The following is a 25,094-nucleotide window of genomic DNA, read 5'->3' as shown; positions in this document are numbered from 1 at the left end:
AATTCTTGCCACCCCCCCCCCCCAAAAAAAAAATGCTTATTTCCAAGATGTGTGTGCATGGGTCTTGAAAAATGTGCATTATGAATTTTGGGTTGGCAAGAGCTGTATTCAAATGAACATGCATCTCAACACAAGTAGCCCTAGTCTGTAGGATGAAGCAAGCCTGTCTGCAGAAACCTGGGATGCTCCTTCTTTTGTTTATTTATAACTAGGAAAGTCAATTGTGCGCCACCCTACGGGACTCTCAATCCCAGCCGGTTGTGCTAGAACCTGGAATCGAACCTGGGTCTGTAGTGACGCCTCTCAGCACTGATGCGCAGTGCCTTAGACCGCTGCGCCACTCGGGAGCCCAGCGCTATGTAAGTGATGTGGCTTTGGGTTAATTAAAATGCAAGTGTGAAGTCAACGTCTATCTGCGACACGAAGACTGAAACAAAACGCTCGAAATACTGATTTCTAGAATGCAGACTTCAGCACCTTGGAGAGTTCCAAGAGCCTCGCGCCTTCAAGCGTTTGACTTCACGAGCCCTTCGTAATTATGCAGGGCGATTCAAAAAGACACACACACAAAAAGACACACGCCTATAGTGCGCAATAATGGCAAAATAGACACCAAAATGTGTTTTTTGTTTATGTATAATTTGTACATTAAAGATCCAGTAATGAACAGTAGATGGTCAAGCGTGTTGGATGTGAAAACACAGACACATAGTGGCTAGATAGCACACATATTCAAATTGTCGGAACTTAAAAAGACGTAGGCCGTGTGTGTGTGTGTGTGTCTGTGTGTGTGTGTGTGTGTGTGTGTGTGTGTGTGAGGGAGGGAGGGGGGAGGGACGGAGGGAGGGAGAACGAGAGAGAGACAGAACGGAGCGAAAAGAGAGAGAGCGATTCAGTGTTGTCATTGAGGAGAGAATTTGACGGGGCACATCGCCTGTAGATGGCAGGAGTGGCCTTCTATACTGCTACTTAGTCCTGGAAATAACTCAACTTTAGAGTTGAAAAGTGAAATTGAATCCGGGCAGATGCAATGTATCTTCTGATTCAAATGCGGTAGAATTATGCAGCTGGTTTACATCGGAATGATGTCAACAGTATTTGAGAGGATGGCCAGGGTAATTTCACGAAATTACGATTAAATAACTGCAATTAGTTAAGTAGACATAGGTTACATCAATTCATCCATTACAATTCAACTACGAATGCCACCATTGCAATGGAAAGGAGAGATTTTCTTGAATCATCATTCCTTTATATATATATATTTTTATTGGTTAAAGATTAGCCTACCATAGCCTAGAATCGGCACCGAGAAGATCTGATATATGTATTTACACTGAGCAAAAATATAAACCCAACATGCAACCATTTTAAATATTTTTCTGCATTACAGTTCATATAAGGAAATCAGTCAATTGAAATAAATGCATAAGGCCCGAATCTATGGATTTCACAGGGGCACTGCAATAGATGGGCCTGGGAGGGCATAGGCCCACCCACTTGGGAGCCAGGGGACCCACTGGGGAGCCAGGCCAAGCCAATCAGAATGAGTTTTCCCTTACAAAAGAGCTTTATTACAGACAGAAATACTCCTCAGCACCTTTTATTGTTCCCAGCACAAGGTGCACCTGTGTAACGATCATGCTGTTTAATCAGTTTATTGATATGCCACATGTCAGGTGTATGGATTATATTGACAAAGGATACAATGCTCACTAACAGGGACATAAATAAAGTTGTGCAAAACATTTGAGATGAATAATATTTTTGCGCAGTATGGAAAATGTCAGGGATCTTTTATTTCTGCTCATGAAACATGGGACCAGCACTTTACATGTTGCGTTTATATTTTCGTTCAGCGTATTTCCGTGGGAATGCACTTGACAAGTGTGGTTCGGGATTGTTTTATTTGATGGCTATGTCACTATCTCTGCTCATGTGGTGAGATATTTTGACAGAAAACACTAGATAAAAAACTTCAGTTTAAACAACCTACCAGCTCGCGAGGAATCGAGCTGAGAGTTTTGCCCCTGTTGGTGAGATGGTTGAGTCCTCGTCAAGGTTGCTGTGGCATCCCAGCAACGCCGTTCACTTCGATCTGTGACCGCGCACCAGCCACCACGGAAGACACACTGCTACCGGCTCAGAAACGGAGGAGATTGAGAAGAGAATAACATGATAACAGATGACATAGAGGGATATCGAATCAGGTCGATGGACTTCTTAAAGCTTTTCAAGAGAGGATGTATTAAATGTGGCCCAGTGGACTTTTTCCAAGCTAAAAAAATGAGGATTAAAACTGGAGTTATATTTTGGAATCTCGTATTTTTTATGATGGTCACGTGTGCGCGAGGTAAGGAACAATCCTTTGATGTCTTATGCAGTAATTATGTCTTAATACTTTTTAAAATATTTTTTGAGGGGTGGTGTCTCGGCTGTGCAGTATAAAGGTATAAAAATAGGCTAGAGCTAAGGGGACGCATTTACTTGCCAGGCTTCCCGTTCAATGCAGGCATTGAGCGAGAGCTCAATAAATATTCTTGCCGTATGCTCAAGCGAATACGTGAGTTGCCTATGCCTATTAACCGGTGGATTGTTCAGGGGAGATTACGCACCTCTATATGCATCTTTTCTCGGTTACCGTAGACCCATTTCAAACTCGTCATCCACCTATTTTATTAAAAATACGATTTCTGTAAATCGTTATACTGAAAGTATATTTGTTTTAAAAAAGGAGAATGGTAAATGATGGAAGGTGCAAGCGCCTCTGTTTATAAATTCGTTTAAGTCGCGTTAGTTACAATGTAGGAGACTACAGAGAAGGTTACAAACATATTCCTCATCTATCTGATTACCTCGGATTTGAAGGAGAGAATATATAGCCCAAAGGAACATACAGGGATGGAAATTGGCATATATTTAATCTACAAGACTATTCCTCTTCCACAAAGGTTACATCATTGTGGGCGAGTGTTACGCCTAGAACTCCAAACAAAACGATGTCTTGACTTAAAACCTCACAACACCCTTTTTGATATACCTTTGCCTAAACTGATAGACAAGCCTTCCCTCAGCCAATAGACTGTAGGCTTTGGTGGGCTGTGATTTAACTGTTGCGCGCTCCAGATTGGCACACACTGGTTGAATCAACGTTGTTTTCACGTCATTTCAAAGAAATTAGGTTGAACCAACGTGGAATAGAAGTTAAATTGGCGTCTGTGCCCAGTGGCTTGGCACCAAACACAGCACGCAGATACATCAGTAATTGGCAAACCATTGGAATGATTATCTGAAACCCATTGTAATATTCAGGGTTTCTTATAGTACAATGTTGAAAACGGTTTTAGGGCTCTATTATTTGTGAAGGTTTTATGTCTCGAATCACGCTGAGACAATACATTGATGATTCGAGTTCTTAGAAGTGATTTGGACAATACTGTGTTTGCTGCATGTGTTGGTATAAGCGGTATTGGTTACACTGATTTAGAGTGGACCCTGAACATGATACTTAGGGGGGTAGCCCATTTTTTAAAGATTTAGCCAATTTGGACTTGGACCCATCTAATCGCTCAGCTCTGCCCGCAAAAATGTCTCGATGGCAAAATGTGTAGAATTGCATCAAAATCTAGCCTTTTTGTGGCCCGATGCAATATTTGGTTTCAATTCCACACATTTTGCCATCGGGTGGAGAGACATTTTTGCAGATATAAATCAAATTTCCTGAAATTCAAGCAGGTTGACGTTTATTATCATGAATCTTGGCTTGTGGGCAGAACTGAACGATTTCTGCTAGATGGGCCAGCTGCAAAGTCCAAATTGGCTAAATCTTAAAAATGTATGAACACAAAAATATATTTTTGGTCTAAATTTAAGGTTAGAGTTAGGCATTAGGATTGGCAGTGTGGTTAAGGTTAGGGTTAAGGTTTAAAATCAGATTTTATTACTTTGTGGCTGTGCCAGTTAGTGGTCAGTCTGCAGAGCTGCCTTTAGGGCCAGATTCATGACAAGAAATGCCAGCATGAAATTCTACACATTTTGCCATGAATTATACCATTGATATTTTAGTGAGAGTGTCTAATAATATCAGTGGGGGCCCCCCGGAGGTCTGGGCCCCTGGGCACGTAACCTTCATGCCCTGTCGGTAATTTGGTATTCTACTATTCTCAAAAGCACGACTGAGTTAAAAATAAAATAATAAAAATACTTGGGATCAAGGGCCGCCTGGAGCCGGCCCTGGGGTAGCCTAAATCTGGTGTCGACCTCTGCATGTCAACATTACCTGCCGCAGTTCAATTTGCATAGCCTATACCACTTTCTTGATCTAATGCTATTGACGCCCGATGCCCATCCCTCGTAGGCACACAACAGCAGTCATATAGGCTGTATGGTCGTCTCGTCATCATCTCTTTTCAGATCAGTAACACATTTTCACTGTTGATACCCACTAAGGGTTCTTTGCTCGAAGTCTGATTAATATGCTACTGCGCACTTTGCATCCTGATCACCCCAAGGCCTCTGTAAACAGCATTTATTATGACAGTTCAGAAAGTGCCAGTCCGTAACACATCTCCAGGGGACACCGTCATTACCGTAACACATCTCCAGGGGACAACGTCATTACCGTAACACATCTCCAGGGGACAACGTCATTACCGTAACACATCTCCAGAGGACACCGTCGTTACCGTAACACATCTCTAGAGGATACCGTCATTACCGTAACATATCTCCAGAGGACACCGTCGTTACCGTAACACATCTCCAGAGGACACCGTCGTTACCGTAACACATCTCCAGGGGACAACGTCATTACCGTAACACATCTCCAGAGGACACTGTCGTTACCGTAACACATCTCTAGAGGACACCGTCATTACCGTAACACATCTCCAGAGGACACCGTCGTTACCGTAACACATCTCCAGAGGACACCGTCGTTACCGTAACACATCTCCAGGGGACAACGTCATTACCGTAACACATCTCCAGAGGACACCGTCGTTACCGTAACACATCTCCAGGGGACACCGTCATTACCGTAACACATCTCCAGAGGACACTGTCGTTACCGTAACACATCTCCAGAGGACACCGTCGTTACCGTAACACATCTCCAGAGGACACCGTCGTTACCGTAACACATCTCCAGGGGACAATGTCATTACCGTAACACATCTCCAGAGGACACCGTCGTTACCTCAACACATCTCCAGAGGACACCGTCGTTACCGTAACACATCTCCAGAGGACACCGTCGTTACCGTAACACATCTCCAGAGGACACCGTCGTTACCGTAACACATCTCCAGAGGACACCGTCGTTACCGTAACACATCTCCAGGGGACACCGTCGTTACCGTAACACATCTCCAGGGGACACCGTCGTTACCTCAACACATCTCCAGGGGACAACGTCGTTACCGTAACACATCTCCAGAGGACACCGTCGTTACCGTAACACATCTCCAGGGGACACCATCGTTACCGTAACACATCTCCAGACGACACTGTCGTTACCGTAACACATCTCCAGAGGACACCGTCGTTACCGTAACACATCTCCAGAGGACACCGTCGTTACCGTAACACATCTCCAGGGGACAATGTCATTACCGTAACACATCTCCAGAGGACACCGTCGTTACCTCAACACATCTCCAGGGGACAACGTCGTTACCGTAACACATCTCCAGAGGACACCGTCATTACCGTAACACATCTCCAGGGGACACCATCGTTACCGTAACACATCTCCAGAGGACACTGTCGTTACCGTAACACATCTCCAGAGGACACCGTCGTTACCGTAACACATCTCCAGAGGACACCGTCGTTACCGTAACACATCTCCAGGGGACAATGTCATTACCGTAACACATCTCCAGAGGACACCGTCGTTACCGTAACACATCTCCAGGGGACACCGTCGTTACCGTAACACATCTCCAGGGGACACCGTCGTTATCGTAACACATCTCCAGGGGACACCGTCGTTACCGTAACACATCTCCAGAGGACACCGTCGTTACCGTAACACATCTCCAGAGGACAACGTCATAACCGTAACACATCTCCAGGGGACACCGTCGTTACCGTAACACATCTCCAGAGGACACCGTCGTTACCGTAACACATCTCCAGAGGACAAAGTCATTACCGTAACACATCTCCAGAGGACATCGTCGTTACCTCAACACATCTCCAGGGGACAACGTCATTACCGCTAGACAATGAGGATATTTGGTGAAAAACGTAAACTACTCTCTCCATCCTTGGTGCTATGGCTGGACTACAAAGTGATGCACGGTGGCAGTGTGATGAGATCTGGACGATAATGAATTGTTTCCAGCAGCACATCCCTTCCCTCTCCCTATCAACACTGGATGATTTTGATACTCACATTGAATAATTATCAAGGCTAAATGTATTGTGTTGGTTCAGTTCCTATGAAGACAGTCAGAGGTCATTTGTGTGTAAATGTAGGCTCAAGGTCCAAACCGAATACTTGAGTCTCAATTTCTATGCTCTGCAAAAAAAAAATGGAGGCAAAAGAAACGCACACATGTTTAGGCGAGGTGCTGGCTAGCAGAGTAGAATACCTGTTTAGGAGAGGTGCTGGCTAGCTGAGTAGAACACCTGTTTAGGAGAGGTGCTGGCTAGCAGAGTAGAACACCTGTTTAGGAGAGGTGCTGGCTAACAGAGTAGAACACCTGTTTAGGAGAGGTGATGGCTAACGGAGTCGAACACCTGTTTAGGAGAGGTGCTGGCTAGCTGAGTAGAACACCTGTTTAGGAGAGGTGCTGGCTAACAGAGTAGAACACCTGTTTAGGAGAGGTGATGGCTAGCGGAGTCGAACACCTGTTTAGGAGAGGTGCTGGCTAGCTGAGTAGAATACCTGTTTAGGAGAGGTGCTGGCTAGCGGAGTAGAACACCTGTTTAGGAGAGGTGATGGCTAGCGGAGTCGAACGCCTGTTTAGGTGAGGTGCTGGCTAGCTGAGTAGAACACCTGTTTAGGAGAGGTGCTGGCTAGCAGAGTAGAACACCTGTTTAGGAGAGGTGCTGGCTAGCAGAGTAGAACACCTGTTTAGGAGAGGTGCTGGCTAGCCGAGTAGAACACCTGTTTAGGAGAGGTGCTGGCTAGCAGAGTAGAACACCTGTTTAGGAGAGGTGCTGGCTAGCCGAGTAGAACACCTGTTTAGGAGAGGTGCTGGCTAACAGAGTAGAACACCTGTTTAGGAGAGGTGCTGGCTAACAGAGTAGAACACCTGTTTAGGAGAGGTGCTGGCTAGCTGAGTAGAACACCTGTTTAGGAGAGGTGCTGGCTAGCTGAGTAGAACACCTGTTTAGGAGAGGTGCTGAGTAGAACACCTGTTTAGGAGAGGTGCTGGCTAACAGAGTAGAACACCTGTTTAGGAGAGGTGCTGGCTAGCAGAGTAGAACACCTGTTTAGGAGAGGTGCTGGCTAGCTGAGTAGAACACCTGTTTAGGAGAGGTGCTGGCTAGCGGAGTAGAACACCTGTTTAGGAGAGGTGCTGGCTAACGGAGTAGAACACCTGTTTAGGAGAGGTGCTGGCTAGCAGAGTAGAACACCTGTTTAGGAGAGGTGCTGGCTAGCGGAGTAGAACACCTGTTTAGGAGAGGTGCTGGCTAGCTGAGTAGAACACCTGTTTAGGAGAGGTGCTGGCTAGCAGAGTAGAACACCTGTTTAGGAGAGGTGGTGGCTAGCGGAGTAGAACACCTGTTTAGGAGAGGTGCCGGCTAGCGGAGTAGAACACCTGTTTAGAAGAGGTGCTGGCTAACGGAGTAGAACACCTGTTTAGGAGAGGTGCTGGCTAGCAGAGTAGAACACCTGTTTAGGAGAGGTGCTGGCTAGCAGAGTAGAACACCTGTTTAGGAGAGGTGCTGGCTAGCAGAGTAGAACACCTGTTTAGGAGAGGTGCTGGGTAGCTGTGTAGAACACCTGTTTAGGAGAGGTGCTGGCTAGCGGAGTAGAACACCTGTTTAGAAGAGGTGCTGGCTAACGGAGTAGAACACCTGTTTAGGAAAGGTGCTGGCTAGCAGAGTAGAACACCTGTTTAGGAGAGGTGCTGGCTTGCAGAGTAGAACACCTGTTTAGGAGAGGTGCTGGGTAGCTGTGTAGAACACTTGAAACAGAAAAGGAGACCCTCACACTCTAAGAGCTCAGATGCAATAATCCAATAACCTATTAACCAACGTTTCGACAGACAAGCTGTCTACATCAAGGTATAAGGGTTTACCTTTGAATATATGTCATTATAACACTACTGCGTACGTTGTAATAGTCTATCACAGACTAGTATGTGTACTCACACAGTTAGTCTACTTGTCCCTAGCTGTCCATGTAGTACAGCAGTTCCATTCTACATTGGATTAAATCACTTAGCTTTCCATGAAGTCTGAGCCATAGAATGAGATACATTCTCCCAACCGTGCCCAGCCAGACCCCATTGTCCCACAGTGTTATTATCTGTGTCTATTAGAATGGTTGGACTCACACAGGCTAGCTAATAGACAAGACATGGTCGTGTTCAATATATAGTATATTATGAGGTCACCAGGTGGAACCTAGAAGGATTGATTAATAAAACAGAGCAGGATTATGCCTGTGATCAGTACTGTGTTACACACACACACGCACACACTCTCTTTATGTCTTTGTAAAACATCCCATTGTGCTGACTGCTCTTCCTGCACATGAAAGAGCCCAGTTTGTTGTCATGGCACAAGCAGGTGCAGAGTGCAGTCGTTACAGTCCCCAGTCTGCATTCACTTAGATATCCCACAGTGCTGTGACATTGGGAAGGGGAAACGTGTATGTGCCTGTGTGTGTGTGTGTGTGTGTGTGTGTGTGTGTGTGTGTGTGTGTGTGTGTGTGTGTGTGTGTGTGTGTGTGTGTGTGTGTGTGTGTGTGTGTGTGTGTGTGTGTGTGTGTGTCTGTGCGTGTGTCCGTGTGTGTCCGTGTGTGTGTGTGTGTGTGTGTGTGTGTGTGTGTGTGTGTGTGTGTGTGCGTGTGTCCGTGTGCGTGTGTCCGTGTGTGCGTGTGTCCGTGTGTCCGTGTGTCCGTGTGTCCGTGTGTCCGTGTGTGTGTGTGTGTGTGTGTGTGTGTGTGTGTGTGTGTGTGTGTGTGTGTGTGTGTGTGTGTGTGTGTGCGTGTGTGTGTGCGTGTGTCCATGTGTGTGTGTGTATGTGTGTCTGTAGGCCCCAACGTGAGTAGGTGGTGTTAGGTGTTTGCACCAGGAGCGTATACAAGCATTTTAGCATGCCTGCAGAATAGCCTATTGTAAACATGGCGTATCAACTGATTAATGGTTGGTACATTGCACAGTGAGCCTCAAGAGATGTTGCACAATCTTCACAGTGTGGAAGATTGCTTCACAGCAATGACCATTTTCTTTTTAGCTGTATCTTTTTCATCTTGATATTATGGACAAAAATAAGTACCTAATGCTGTACCGTATTTCGAGGGACCAGATATATGGATTTCAAATCTTATAGCAGGACACAAAACGCCACTTAATTATGAACTCACCTATTATTAAGTAATACCTTTGACAGGATAGAGAGCCAAATCAATACTTACTGGATGTTTGCTACAATGGTATCTGTCTGTAAATTAGAGCAGGACCTGTATTCATAAATCCTCTCCAAGTAGGATTACTGATCTAGGATCAGGTCTTACCCTATCCATGTAATTCTATTCGTTATGATTTAAAAAGGAATACTGTTGCCAGGCCAGGACTTCTACTCTTAGAAGCTTTGTGAATACAGGCCCTGATTGACCATGAAAAGAGACTTCAGATTACTAACCTGGTGTCCATTTGGGAGGGCATTACTTTGCACTTAGTCAACATGAATCATCGTTGATCACTCTCGGTCAATGTCTCTTCTGGGAAATCACTCTTCTGCTTTTGACATTGTCCCCTTGAGGCAGTGATGGAGAGGCACACAAGGTTGTCTAGTGGACGGATCTATAGTAGTTACAATGTAATAGACCATCTCAACAAATTATTATCTGAAAACGCAAGGTTATTGTGGATATTTTATCAGGTCTGTTCATAACGAGGATGTACTTTACACGAGTCTATGTACTATAGCTGGTGTATTTCAGAAGACTTTGAGTTCTCTAGGATTCTTTATACATTCTCAAGGATTCTTAAGAATACTTAAGGATTCTCTCGAATTCTATAAGATTACAGTCTGATTATTCTCTAATATTCAATGGATTTCTCTAGAATTCACCATCTCAGAGCTTTTGTACGATGAGTCATCTAATGACTAACCGTACAGTGCAACCAGGATATTATGTCATGTGAGAGGACATCCACAGTGGAGTTATACCAGCAACACTGATCTGAAGGGACTGCATGTGGTCAGTTTGGTGGATTGTGAGACACCAGTGAACTATTTCTTTGTCGTGGGCTGACCTCACACATACTGTAGGGAGGTGTTGTGTGGAGAGTTTGACAGTTGGTGCTGGAGACTGTTTGGTCAAAGGTTCATACCTCTCTAAACGACTCGGGCATAAACCTATAAATAACACTGTCTCTCTGGTCTAGACGTCTGACTGTCTTCACGAGAATCTTACTCAGGCTGGTGGAGTGCTTCTTCCAGCTTGATTTTCTTCAACCCTACTGTTATTCAGAGCATATAATGAAGTCACATTTCATATTGTTTTGTTCAATGAACATCTGCTGAAGTTTTAGCTCCAAACCACATCTGCGCTTTCCATTCTCCCTTTTGGTCATGTAGGTCATTAAAGCTACACTCAGTTTTTCTTTGGGCACTGTGACTATGCTCATTATACATTCCATGTACATTTTTACTGACCATGTTAATTATACTGACCATGTAACTATTCCCCAGGTCGTTGCTGCAAATGAGAACGTGTTCTCAGTCAACTTACCTGGTAAAATAACGGTAAAATTAAATTAAATAATACTGACCATGTTAATTATACTGGCCATGTTAATTATACTGGCCATGTTAATCATACTGACCATGTTAATTATACTGGCCATGGTAATCATACTGACCATGTTAATTATACTGGCCATGTTAATTATACTGACCATGTTAATCATACTGACCATGTTAATTATCAGACCATAGACACATTAGGAACTTTCCTATTGTATTTACCCCTACAGTAAATGGCTTGTCTTTTTATTACAGTTAGTTGGTTTTTCAATTAGGGACCCATTAACTAACAGTGGTATCATCAAGTCCTTTCATGCTGTTTATGTTGTTGATGAATTACTTCCAGGATGATGTATGGAGGGTTGCTGTGGGTCGGTGTGCTTTCTAAAATGCCAGTCCTACTCAATTTACAGTCCGGTGCCCCTTCCTTGGCTCTGGTCCTCTGAAACACTGCCCTTGGTACCTCCCTGTGACTTTCTTTCATAAAGAGGGTAATGCTCTTTATAGGTCTAGTAGCATCTGACGCCAGGGTACTTCAAGGAGAGAGCAATGGTCTGTGTGAGAGAGAGAGATGCTTCATCATCACCCATCAGAGCCTGCCAACGAACGCAGACAACCGAGAGGGAGGAAAGGGTACAGCGTCGATCTCTTGCCTGGGAGGGGGACATTTCCATCGCGGGGTTTGGTCCTGACTTTGCCTCTGTAATTATTGGGAGAAAAAAAACGTTGAGTGCAGTTGTTGGGTGATGTATTTCCTCATTCATTTTCTTCACATGGAGCCTCTTGTTCTCTACCGCTGTGCCTGCTGTCAGCCTCATTTGAGCAGAAGCTCGTGTCAAGGGAATCTGTGCACTCTCAAATCACACCTGTCTCACACGCGGGTGTTCGGAGGACCCAGTTACAGGCAGAGCTTGTTTCCCTTTTTTTCTTTGATATTTCTTTGTTTCTTTTATAAGGAAATATGTATATATAGCATGGAAACTGTCTGTAACACTAGCACTGAATAAAGGTGTAGCATAACAGCTCAAATCTCTACTCTCCTTTTCGGTCTCCTCTCTCATTTTCAATCTCTACCCTCCTTTTCAATCTCCACTCTCCTTTTCAATCTCCACTCTCCTTTTCAATCTCCTTTTCAATCTCCACTCATTTTCAATCTCCACTCTCCTTTTCAATCTCCACTCTCCTTTTCAATCTCCTTTTCAATCTCCACTCATTTTCAATCTCTACTCTCCTTTTCAATCTCTACTCTCCTTTTCAATCTCTACTCTCCTTTTCAATCTCCACTCTCATTTTCAATCTCTACTCTCCTTTTCAATCTCCACTCTCCTTTTCAATCTCTACTCTCCTTTTCAATCTCTACTCTCCTTTTCGGTCTCCTCTCTCCTTTTCAATCTCTACCCTCCTTTTCAATCTCCACTCTCCTTTTCAATCTCCACTCTCCTTTTCAATCTCCTTTTCAATCTCCACTCATTTTCAATCTCCACTCTCCTTTTCAATCTCTACTCTCCTTTTCAATCTCTACTCTCCTTTGCGAACTCTACTCTCCTTGTACATAGCATAAGAATTTCACTGTATCCTGCTACGACATCTTCCCCACCGTGCATGTGACTAATAAACTCATCTAATTTAATCTACTCTCCTTTCCATACGATTGTTATTGTTTCTGCTCGCATTGTTAAGTAAAAAAACCTTAGGATCCCGTACAGAGGCGACTGTTTCCTTATGAGCCTCAGCTGGGCTGTGCTCTGTACAAGGGTGGCCTTTGACCATGTGTGCCGGTGTCTCCTGCGTTGACAGTGAGCACAGCTGCCGGCTCCATGGTCACTATGAACCTGGCCATAAATTCGTCAACCTCTGTGTCATTCCTTTGAAAGCTAAATTACTTTCTCTACAGGGTGTTTTTTGCTTGCTTTTGTACCTGTATAGAGCAAAGAGAAGGATGGAGTCGGATCAGGGTTTTACTGTAATACACAGACTGGTAGGGTGACAAAATTCTGGTAACATTCTAACTGTGATTTCTGGTACCCCTGGGGATTCTGGGAGTAGAGCAGTAGAGGGCTGAACTCAGAAAGTGACAGTAATTGAGATGGGATTCGTAGTGACTGCAATCAGGAAGTGACAGTAATTGTGATGGGAGCAGTAGGGGAGTGAAATCAGGAAGTGACAGTAATTGTGATGGGAGCAGTAGGGGAGTGAAATCAGGAAGTGACAGTAATTGTGATGGGAGCAGTAGGGGAGTGAAATCAGGAAGTGACAGTAATTGAGATGGAAGTAGTAGGGGGCTGAAATCAGGAAGTGACAGAATTTGAGATGGAAGTAGTAGGGGGCTGAAATCAGGAAGTGACAGTAATTGTGATGGGAGCAGTAGGGGAGTGAAATCAGGTAGTGACAGTAATTGAGATGGAAGTAGTAGGGGGCTGAAATCAGGAAGTGACAGTAATTGAGATGTTAGTATTATGGGGCTGAAATCAGGAAGTGACAGTAATTGAGATGGTAGTATTATGGGGCTGAAATCAGGAAGTGACAGTAATTGAGATGGAAGTAGTAGGGGGCTGAAATCAGGAAGTGACAGTAATTGAGATGGTAGTATTATGGGGCTGAAATCAGGAAGTGACAGTAATTGAGATGGAAGTAGTAGGGGGCTGAAATCAGGAAGTGACAGTAATTGAGATGGAAGTAGTAGGGGGCTGAAATCAGGAAGTGACAGTAATTGAGATGGAAGTAGTAGGGGGCTGAAATCAGGAAGTGACAGTAATTGAGATGGTAGTATTAGGGGGCTGAAATCAGGAAGTGACGGTAATTGAGATGGAAGTAGTAGGGGGCTGAAATCAGGAAGTGACAGTAATTGAGATGGTAGTATTAGGGGGCTGAAATCAGGTAGTGACAGTAATTGAGATGGTTGCACTAGGAGGGCGGGGGGGGGGGGGGTATCAGGAAGTGACAGTAATTGAGATGGAAGCAGTAGGGGGCTGAAATCAGGAAGTGACAGTAATTGAGATGGGAGCAGCAGGGGGCTGAAATCAGGAACTGACAGTAATTGAGATAGGAGCAGTAGGGGGCTGAAATCAGGACGTGACAGTAATTGAGATGGGAGCAGTAGGGGGGGGGGGGGGTATCAGGAAGTGACAGTAATTGAGATGGGAGCATTAGGGGACTGAAATCAGGAAGTGACGGTAATTGAGATGGAAGCAGTAGGGTTCTAACATCAGGAAGTGACTGTAATTGAGATGGGAGCATTAGAAGGCTGAAATTAGGTAGTGACAGTAATTGAGACAGAATAAGTAGGGGGCTGAAATCAGGAAGTGACAGTAATTGAGACAGAAGAAGTAGGGGGCTGAAATCAGGAAGTGACAGTAATCGAGATAGGAGCAGTAGGGGGGTGAACTCAGGAAGTTACAGAAATTGAGACGGAAGCAGTAGGGGGCTGAAATGTTAAATACGGTCCTTGTTTCCCCTCCAGCAATCCACTGTGGCTCTGGGCCACATCGGGGACAACAATCAGCTTGACTCCAAAGGGTTTTGCGTACGGAAGAGGGGCCAATAAATGTCAAATCAGCAGGGGATTGGAGGGAGATGGCTGTTTTAGATAAGGTAATAGTCACAGCAGTGGATTGGAGGGTAAACACTCCATTGGACTATGTTAATTCCCTTTAGTGATTGCCAATGTTGTGCTACATAGGAATATTGTCTTACTTGCGCATCTTAATAAACCATTAGCGAGCATTACGGCTTTAGTGAATGTGTGTCAGAGAGGGTACAGAGGACAACAGTTTTGAATCGAGCTTTGGTTTGGATGAGACGGAGGTGGGTTGCATATCCCATGTAATTACAGAGAGGCTCTGACATTTTGGGGTGCCCCACAGGTTGCCTGAGTGTAATTATCTTGTTTGCTGAGTTGTGTTAGGGATTGGTTTTCGTGAAAGGGACAAACTTACATTTCGTTTATGAGCTCACAAGCCCACATTAGACACAGTTTTCTGAATTAACCTTCACAGACATTTTGTATTTTTATGAATCTACTCTGCTATTAATTCCAATAAACAGAAGTGCACATTTTTTAGTTTCTACCCACGACACAGATGTCAATTAAACGTCTATTCCACAGTGGATCAACGTCATTTCATTTAAATGATATGGGAACAACGTTGATTCCACCGGTGTGTACCCAGTGGATAAATACTCTTAATCAGCTTTTCATGACTCCTACAGTTTTACAGTGAGGCTAGCTGCTCTCTAAAAGCCCCAGAAGTGAACAGCTATCCACTACTAGGAAAAGAATGGCCCTTTGTGTAGATACTGTCCTCTTCATTCATTCATTCAGCAATTAATTTACCCGTTTATTTGTTTGTTCATCCATACATTAATTAATTAATCAATTCATCCATTTATTTGTTAATTCATTCATCCATCAATTAATTAATCGATTCATCTTTGATTGAATACAGTAAATCCGCTCACCTCGATCAAGCCTGGTTACAGTATCAGACAGTGTTAGGGGGTAGAACCCTTCTGAGCATGAGGAATACTGAGCTCAGTGTTAGGAGGGAGAACCCTTCTGAGCATGAGGAATACTGAACTCAGTGTTAGGAGGGAGAACCCTTCTGAGCATGAGGAATACTGAACTCAGTGTTAGGAGGGAGAACCCTTCTGAGCATGAGGAATACTGAACTCAGTGTTAGGAGGGAGAACCCTTCTGAGCATGAGGAATACTGAACTCAGTGTTAGGAGGGAGAACCCTTCTGAGCATGAGGAATACTGAACTCAGTGTTAGGAGGGAGAACCCTTCTGAGCATGAGGAATACTGAACTCAGTGTTAGGAGGGAGAACCCTTCTGAGCATGAGGAATACTGAACTCAGTGTTAGGAGGGAGAACCCTTCTGAGCATGAGGAATACTGAACTCAGTGTTAGGAGGGAGAACCCTTCTGAGCATGAGGAATACTGAACTCAGTGTTAGGAGGGAGAACCCTTCTGAGCATGAGGAATACTGAACTCAGTGTTAGGAGGGAGAACCCTTCTGAGCATGAGGAATACTGAACTCAGTGTTAAGAGGGAGAACCCTTCTGAGCATGAGGAACACTGAACTCAGTGTTAGGAGGGAGAACCCTTCTGAGCATGAGGAATACTGAACTCAGTGTTAGGAGGGAGAACCCTTCTGAGCATGAGGAATACTGAACTCAGTGTTAGGAGGGAGAACCCTTCTGAGCATGAGGAATACTGAACTCAGTGTTAGGAGGGAGAACCCTTCTGAGCATGAGGAATACTGAACTCAGTGTTAGGAGGGAGAACCCTTCTGAGCATGAGGAATACTGAGCTCTTTGAACCTAAATGTCATTCCTACAGCGTCAGCACACTTAAGTCTGATTCATGGTGTGTTTTCTTCTGGCCCCTACTACAAATGTAATGTTACGTTTCTGGGGGGATTTTCAAACTCTGTTTAAAATGTCAAGTGTTCCAACTGGAGAAGCAGTGCTTTGCCCTCTAAAGCACCATCACCATTTCTACTACAACCCCGTTCTCTCTTTCTCCCCCTCTCTCCCTCTCTCCCTCTCTCCCCTCTCTCCCCCTCTCTCCCTCTCTCCCCTCTTTCCCTCTCTCCCTCTCTCCCCTCTCTCCCTCTCTCCTTCTCTCCCCTCTCTCCCTCTCTCCTTCTCTCACCTCTCTCCCTCTCTCCCTCGCTCCCTCTCTCCCCTCTTTCCCTCTCTCTCCCTCTCTCCCTCTCTCCCCTCTCTCCCTCTCTCCTTCTCTCCCCTCTCTCCCTCTCTCCCCTCTTTCCCTCTCTCTCCCTCTCTCCCTCTCTCCCCTCTCTCCCTCTCTCCTTCTCTCCCCTCTCTCCCTCTCTCCTTCTCTCCCCTCTCTCCCTCTCTCCTTCTCTCCCCTCTCTCCCTCTCTCCCTCTCTCCCTCTCTCCCCTCTTTCCCTCTCTCCCCCTCTCTCCCTCTTTTTACCTCTCTCTTCCATATTATAACTTGTAGGAATTATATAGGATTGTATGTCAATTCCGTTACTTTACCTCTGTTTCCTGAAGCAGCTTTCTTCTCCAGTTGTTCTGCATACCTGGACAGTTCCAGCGTGGTCTGGCTGGTATTGATCTGTGTTGCTGGTATAATCACTGTGTCATGCTGCACTGCTTTCGTGTCAGACAACACATGCTTTTTGCACTTCATTAACCTTCATTGGGCCCTGTCAAAATGTCTGCTTCCTTTTCGCCCCCCTCTCTCCCAAAGCACAAATGATTCTTTAAGGGGTGTCCTTTTCTAGTACAGTGTCGTGCAGCGTAACAGAAGGACATCCATGATCTCAACCAAGTAGCACCATAACAGATATTCTTATTTTCTTCCTGAATTCCCTTTCAAAGCTTAAGTCATGCATTGCTCCAAAATGCATTCGCTTTGTAACTGCTCAGATGCCAAAATACTGTTCAGTTAGATGTGTCCTAATGTTAGACTGTTCCTCTGTTCAGTTAGATGTGTCCTAATGTTAGACTGTTCCTCCTGTTCAGTTAGATGTGTCCTAATGTTAGACTGTTCCTCTGTTCAGTTAGATGTGTCCTAATGTTAGACTGTTCCTCCTGTTCAGTTAGATGTGTCCTAATGTTAGACTGTTCCTCTGTTCAGTTACATGTGTCCTAATGTTAGACTGTTCCTCTGTTCAGTTAGATGTGTCCTAATGTTAGACTGTTCCTCCTGTTCAGTTAGATGTGTCCTAATGTCAAATCAAATAAAAATAAAATAAAAATGTATTTGTCACATACACATGGTTAGCAGATGTTAATGCGAGTGTAGCGAAATGCTTGTGCTTCTAGTTCCGACAATGCAGTAATATCCAACAAGTAATCTAACCTAACAATTCCACAACTACTACCTTATACACACAAGTGTAAAGGGATAAAGAATATGTACATAAAGATATATGAATGAGTGATGGTACAGAACGGCATAGGCAAGACGCAGTAGATGGTATAGAGTACAGTATATACATATGAGATGAGTAATGTAGGGTATGTAAACATAAAGTGGCATAGTTTAAAGTGGCTAGTGATACATGTATTACATAAAGATGGCAAGATGCAGTAGATGATATAGAGTACAGTATATACATAAACATACGAGATGAGTAATGTAGGGTATGTAAACATTATATTAAGTGGCATTGTTTAAAGTGGCTAGTGGTAAATTTTTACATATTTTCCATCAATTCCCATTATTAAAGTGCCTGGAGTTGAGTCAGTATGTTTTGTTGGCAGCGGCCGCTAAATGTTAGTGGTGGCTGTTTAACAGTCTGATGGCCTTGAGATAGAAGCTGTTTTTCAGTCTCTCGGTCCCTGCTTTGATGCACCTGTACTGACCTCGCCTTCTGGATGATAGCGGGGTGAACAGGCAGTGGCTTGGGTGGTTGTTGTCCTTGATGATCTTTATGGCCTTCCTGTGACATCGGGTGGTGTAGGTGTCCTGGAGGGCAGGTAGTTTGCCCCCGGTGATGCGTTCTGCAGACCTCACTACCCTCTGGAGAGCCTTACGGTTGTGGGCGGAGCAGTTGCCATACCAGGCGGTGATACAGCCCGACAGGATGCTCTCGATTGTGCATCTGTAGAAGTTTGTGAGTGCTTTTGGTGACAAGCCGAATTTCTTCAGCCTCCTGAGGTTGAATGTTGGACTAATGTTAGACTGTTCCTCTGTTCAGTTAGATGTGTCCTATTGTTAGACTGTTCCTCCTGTTTAGTTAGATGTGTCCTAATGTTAGACTTTTCCTCCTGTTCAGTTAGATGTGTCCTAATGTTAGACTGTTCCTCCTGTTCAGTTAGATGTGTCCTAATGTTAGACTGTTCCTTTGTTCAGTTAGATGTGTCCTAATGTTAGACTGTTCCTCCTGTTCAGTTAGATGTGTCCTAATGTTAGACTGTTCCTCTGTTCAGTTAGATGTGTCCTAATGTTAGACTGTTCCTCCTGTTCAGTTAGATGTGTCCTAATGTTAGACTGTTCCTCTGTTCAGTTAGATGTGTCCTAATGTTAGACTGTTCCTCTGTTCAGTTAGATGTGTCCTAATGTTAGACTGTTCCTCTGTTCAGTTAGATGTGTCCTATTGTTAGACTGTTCCTCCTGTTTAGTTAGATGTGTCCTAATGTTAGACTTTTCCTCCTGTTCAGTTAGATGTGTCCTAATGTTAGACTGTTCCTCTGTTCAGTTAGATGTGTCCTAATGTTAGACTGTTCCTCCTGTTCAGTTAGATGTGTCCTAATGTTAGACTGTTCCTCTGTTCAGTTAGATGTGTCCTAATGTTAGACTGTTCCTTTGTTCAGTTAGATGTGTCCTAATGTTAGACTGTTCCTCTGTTCAGTTAGATGTGTCCTAATGTTAGACTGTTCCTCTGTTCAGTTAGATGTGTCCTATTGTTAGACTGTTCCTCCTGTTTAGTTAGATGTGTCCTAATGTTAGACTGTTCCTCCTGTTCAGTTAGATGTGTCCTAATGTTAGACTGTTCCTCTGTTCAGTTAGATGTGTCCTAATGTTAGACTGTTCCTCCTGTTCAGTTAGATGTGTCCTAATGTTAGACTGTTCCTCTGTTCAGTTAGATGTGTCCTAATGTTAGACTGTTCCTCTGTTCAGTTAGATGTGTCCTAATGTTAGACTGTTCCTCTGTTCAGTTAGATGTGTCCTATTGTTAGACTGTTCCTCCTGTTTAGTTAGATGTGTCCTAATGTTAGACTTTTCCTCCTGTTCAGTTAGATGTGTCCTAATGTTAGACTGTTCCTCTGTTCAGTTAGATGTGTCCTAATGTTAGACTGTTCCTCCTGTTCAGTTAGATGTGTCCTAATGTTAGACTGTTCCTCTGTTCAGTTAGATGTGTCCTAATGTTAGACTGTTCCTTTGTTCAGTTAGATGTGTCCTAATGTTAGACTGTTCCTCTGTTCAGTTAGATGTGTCCTAATGTTAGACTGTTCCTCTGTTCAGTTAGATGTGTCCTATTGTTAGACTGTTCCTCCTGTTTAGTTAGATGTGTCCTAATGTTAGACTTTTCCTCCTGTTCAGTTAGATGTGTCCTAATGTTAGACTGTTCCTCTGTTCAGTTAGATGTGTCCTAATGTTAGACTGTTCCTCCTGTTCAGTTAGATGTGTCCTAATGTTAGACTGTTCCTCTGTTCAGTTAGATGTGTCCTAATGTTAGACTGTTCCTTTGTTCAGTTAGATGTGTCCTAATGTTAGACTGTTCCTTTGTTCAGTTAGATGTGTCCTAATGTTAGACTGTTCCTCCTGTTCAGTTAGATGTGTGCTAATGTTAGACTGTTCCTCTGTTCAGTTAGATGTGTCCTAATGTTAGACTGTTCCTCCTGTTCAGTTAGATGTGTCCTAATGTTAGACTGTTCCTCTGTTCAGTTAGATGTGTCCTAATGTTAGACTGTTCCTCCTGTTCAGTTAGATGTGTCCTAATGTTAGACTGTTCCCCTGTTCAGTTAGATGTGTCCTAATGTTAGACTGTTCCTCTGTTCAGTTAGATGTGTCCTAATGTTAGACTGTTCCTCTGTTCAGTTAGATGTGTCCTAATGTTAGACTGTTCCTCCTGTTCAGTTAAATGTGTCCTAATGTTAGACTGTTCCTCTGTTCAGTTAGATGTGTCCTAATGTTAGACTGTTCCTCCTGTTCAGTTAGATGTGTCCTAATGTTAGACTGTTCCTCCTGTTCAGTTAGATGTGTCCTAATGTTAGACTGTTCCTCCTGTTCAGTTAGATGTGTCCTAATGTTAGTCTGTTCCTCTGTTCAGTTAGATGTGTCCTAATGTTAGACTGTTCCTCTGTTCAGTTAGATGTGTCCTAATGTTAGACTGTTCCTCTGTTCAGTTAGATGTGTCCTAATGTTAGACTGTTCCTCCTGTTCAGTTAAATGTGTCCTAATGTTAGACTGTTCCTCTGTTCAGTTAGATATGTCCTAATGTTAGACTGTTCCTCTGTTTAGTTAGATGTGTCCTAATGTTAGACTGTTCCTCTGTTGAGTTAAATATGTCCTCATGTTTTATTCACGAGCAGCGATGAATGTGTAATGGGCAGATTGGGGGGCGATGACAAGCGACAAGTGATTTCAGTTTTATAATGGTGCCAGATCCCCCTAGTTCAGTACAACTCACTTGCTTCTCCATCCAAAGAGCATTACAGAAACGTTTGCCCATATGTGTGTGTGTAGGGTTTCAAAAAGAGGGTATATTAATCTGTTTACCAGTAAACTACCCCGAATTTGGGTATCTTTCAAGGATTTTATGTAATCTGTCACAAGACATCTAGTGGCTCTTTTGGGTACTTCAGATTATCACATGTCTGTGATTATCTCGGGCCCTCTCTCTGGCCTTATCACATGTAAAATATATGCAATAATTAAATAAGATTACTTAAAAATAAGCAATCAACTTAGTGAATACCATTTGTTGTTTAATATAAAAGTTTCCGCATGAAATATTCTTTATTTATTATTTTTACACACTTATTTAGTTTACTTTTTTGTCAATGTTTTGGCGTCAAACTGGTGGTAGTTGTGAAAAAAGTAAATAGTTGGAAGAGTTGCAGAAGTAATGCCATTGTTGATTAGATGCTTTTTTTTCAATAATTAGGCTATTTACTCTTGAACAATATGGTCTATGTACTAGAAACTCATGGACGTTTTATTTTATTTTATTTAACCCCTATTTTACCAGGTAAGTTGACTGAGAACACATTCTCATTTACAGCAATGACCTGGGGAGTAGATACAGGATGAGAGGAGGGGAGATAAAGGAGCCAATTGGAAGGACAATATGGACACAGATATAAAAAATAAATACTATATATGAATATTTTCATAAAAAGTTATTAAATTATAAATTACCAAAATTACAATAGATTGCAATAAATGTTCTGTTAATTACCAAAATTACTGAAGAAACTAAATTACAAGTAACTTTGCAACCCTATGTGTACGTCTGTGTGTGTGTGTGCGTTTGTGTGCGTGTGTGTGTGTGTGTGTGTGTGTGTGTGTGTGTGTGTGTGTGTGTGTGTGTGTGTGTGTGTGTGTGTGTGTGTGTGTGTGTGTGTGTGTGTGTGTGTGTGTGTGGAGAATGCCTTGTGATCTGGCCGACGTGCAATCGTTAGATCCCAAGAGGAAAGAGGAGCTGGCTAGGCACGGAGGAAGTACACAGGCATAGCTGTCCATCTCACAATTGTTCAATGATGTTTAGCCACAACTTAATGGCCCTCCAATTCAGTGCCTGGTGATCGATATGCTTCCAGCTGTGCGCCTGATACCCACAGTCAATTCTAAGTTAAAGTCAAGATGCTCCACTGGGTACACCAGGGGAATCAACATCTGTAGACACATCTCAGCACTGTCTCCCAGAAACAGAGCTTTTTAAGTATTTAAATGTATAGTCTTCGTAATAGTATACAGTGCATTAGGGAAGTATTCAGACCCCTTCACCTTTTCCACATTTTGTTACGTTTCAGCCTTATTCTAAAAAGGGATGAAATAAAAAATAAATCCTCATTAACCTACACACAATACCCCATAATTACAAAATTAAAATACCTTATTTACAGAAGTATTCAGACCATTTGTTATAAGACTCGACCATAAGCTCAGGTGCATCCTGTTTCCATTGATCATCATTGAGATGTTTCTACAACTTGATTGGAGTCCACCCGTGGTAAATTCAATTGATTGGACATGATTTGGAAGGCACACACCTGTCTATATAAGTCCCACAGTTGACAGTGCATGTCAGCGCAATAACCAAGTCATGAGGTTGAAGGAATTGTCCGTAGAGCTCCGAGACAGGATTATGTTGAGGCACAGATCTGGGGAAGGGTACTACTACATTTCTTCAGCATTGAATGTTCCCAAGATCAAGGTGGCCTCCATCATTCTTAAATGGAAGACGTTTGGAACCAACAAAACTCTTTCCTAGAGCTGTCCGCCCGGCCAAACTGAGCAATCAGGGGAGAAGGGCCTTGGTCAGGGAGGTGACCAAGAACCCAATGGCCACTGACAGAGCTCCAGAGTTCCTTTGTGGAGGTGGGAGAACATTCCAGAAGGACAACTATCTCTACAGCACTCCACCAATCAGGCCTCCATGGTAGAGTGGCCAGACGGAAGCCACTCCTCAGTAAAAGGCACATGACAGCCCACTTGGAGTTTGCCAAAAGGCACCTAAAGGCCTCTCAGACCATGAGGAACAATGAAACCAAGATTTAACTCTTTGCCCTGAATGCCAAGCGTCACGTTTGGAGGAAACCAGGCACCGCTCATCACCTGGCCAATACCATCCCTACGGTGAAGCATGGTGGTGGCAACATCATGCTGTGGGCATGTTTTTCAGAGGCAGGGACTGGAAGACTAGTCAGGATCGAGGGAAAGATGAACTGAGAATTTTACAGAGAGATCCTTGATGAAAACCTGCTCCAGAGCGCTCCGGACCTCACACTGGGGGCAAAGGTTCACCTTCCAACAGGACAATGACCCTAAGCACACAGCCAAGAGCCAAGAGCCAAGCATCCAACAGCCAAGCACACAGCAGGAGTGGCTTCAGGACAAGTCTCTGAATGTCCTTGTGTGGCCTATGTTAGATGCTCCCCATCCAACCTGACAAAGCTTGAGAGGATCTGCAGAGGAGAATGGGAGAAACTCCCCAAATACAGGTGTGCCAAGGTTTTAGTGTCATACCCAAGAAGATTTCAGGCTGTAATCGCTGCCAAAGATGATTCAACAAAGTACTGAGTAAAGGGTCAGGACACTTATGTAAATGTGATATTTCAGTTTTTTATTTATGATACAATTGCAAAAATATCTATGCTTTGTCAATATAGGGTATTGTGTGTAGATCGATGAGGATTTAATTAGTATTTTTTTTCATTTTAGAATAAGGCTGTAACGTAATTTTTCTTTTTTTGGGGGGGGAGGGGTAAAGGGATCTGAATACTTTCCAAATGCACTGTATGTTAATCTAGCAAACCAGGCAACTAAGAGCAACTTTCTAAACAATGTTTTGGTTCATTTCTAGCTTGTTAGCTAGCTAGCTAATGTTAAGTTAGCTGGCTAGCTAATGTTATGTTAGCTAGCTAGCTAATGTTAAGTTAGCTGGCTAGCTAATGTTAAGTTAGCTGGCTAGCTAATGTTATGTTAGCTAGCTAGCTAATGTTGTTAGCTGGCTAGCTAATGTTATGTTAGCTAGCTAGCTAATGTTAAGTTAGCTGGCTAGCTAATGTTAAGTTAGCTGGCTAGCTAATGTTATGTTAGCTAGCTAGCTAATGTTAAGTTAGCTGGCTAGCTAATGTTATGTTAGCTAGCTAGCTAATGTTAAGTTATCTGGCTAGCTAATCTTAAGTTAGCTGGCTAGCTAATGTTATGTTAGCTAGCTAGCTAATGTTAAGTTAGCTGGCTAGCTAATGTTAAGTTAGCTGGCTAGCTAATGTTAAGTTAGCTGGCTAGACAGTTCAATTAATGGCCATATCATAGTTGACAACATCTTGACTTTAGCAAATTTGTATTCATTATTACACGAAAATAAACTCTCAACAAGATCATTATTTACAAGTTAATGGCAAGCTAATTACAGAAAATAACTTACGGTTGTGATTGTGACGAAATAAAAGCAGGGCATTCTACCTGAGAATTTTAGAACTTGGACACTGTCTCCTTCGCCTAACGTTATATCCTAATTTGACTTTAGTGCAGGTCATGTTGTTTGTCACATTACCGTCTCTGGTAAAACACACACTATCTCAAATAAAATCTAAGTTTATTTGTCATGGATAGGATACAGAAGGCGTCAATGGTACAGTGAAATGGCTACTTGCGTAGTGAAGTATTTTGTTTAAACATATAGCTAGCTAGCTAAACAATGAACCATAATCCCAACTCATAACATTACTATCATGTATGATTCTGCAGGTAGCTAAAGCTAACAGACTAGGTTCAATGTTAAATAGCTAGCTATAATAATAATAATAATACTACACAGGTCATACACGTAATGTTAGTTAGTGAGCCAGCCAGCCAAGGTTAGCTAGCTAGCTAACAGTACGCTATAACTTGCAATGAAAACAACTTTCTGACACATTTAGAAATGTATAATATCTAAAAATGTAGCTAGCTAGACTCTCTTTGTAGCTAGCTAGACAGGTGTTTTACACAACAGCCTTC

The 25,094-nt window shown here is 43.3% G+C and overlaps 1 protein-coding gene across 5 annotated transcripts in view; it reads left to right on the top strand.

Annotated features, from left to right (window-relative positions):
* The first annotated feature begins 2,028 nt into the window (after positions 1-2,028).
* Positions 2,029-25,094, top strand: part of LOC129820230 (CUB and sushi domain-containing protein 3-like) — an 805,004-nt gene continuing 781,938 nt past the window's right edge. For all 5 annotated transcript variants that reach the window (XM_055877256.1, XM_055877257.1, XM_055877255.1 and 2 more), the window contains exon 1: positions 2,029-2,353. In XM_055877256.1, the coding sequence (XP_055733231.1) occupies positions 2,176-2,353 (178 nt within the window). In that variant the 5' untranslated portion in view covers positions 2,029-2,175. The remainder of the gene's footprint in view (positions 2,354-25,094) is intronic.

This window comes from Salvelinus fontinalis, chromosome 22 (genome assembly GCF_029448725.1).
Source record: "Salvelinus fontinalis isolate EN_2023a chromosome 22, ASM2944872v1, whole genome shotgun sequence".
NCBI classification, from domain to species: Eukaryota; Metazoa; Chordata; class Actinopteri; order Salmoniformes; family Salmonidae; genus Salvelinus; species Salvelinus fontinalis.
The sequence above is the reverse complement of the archived record's forward strand: the minus strand, read 5'-3'. Positions and strand labels throughout refer to the sequence as shown.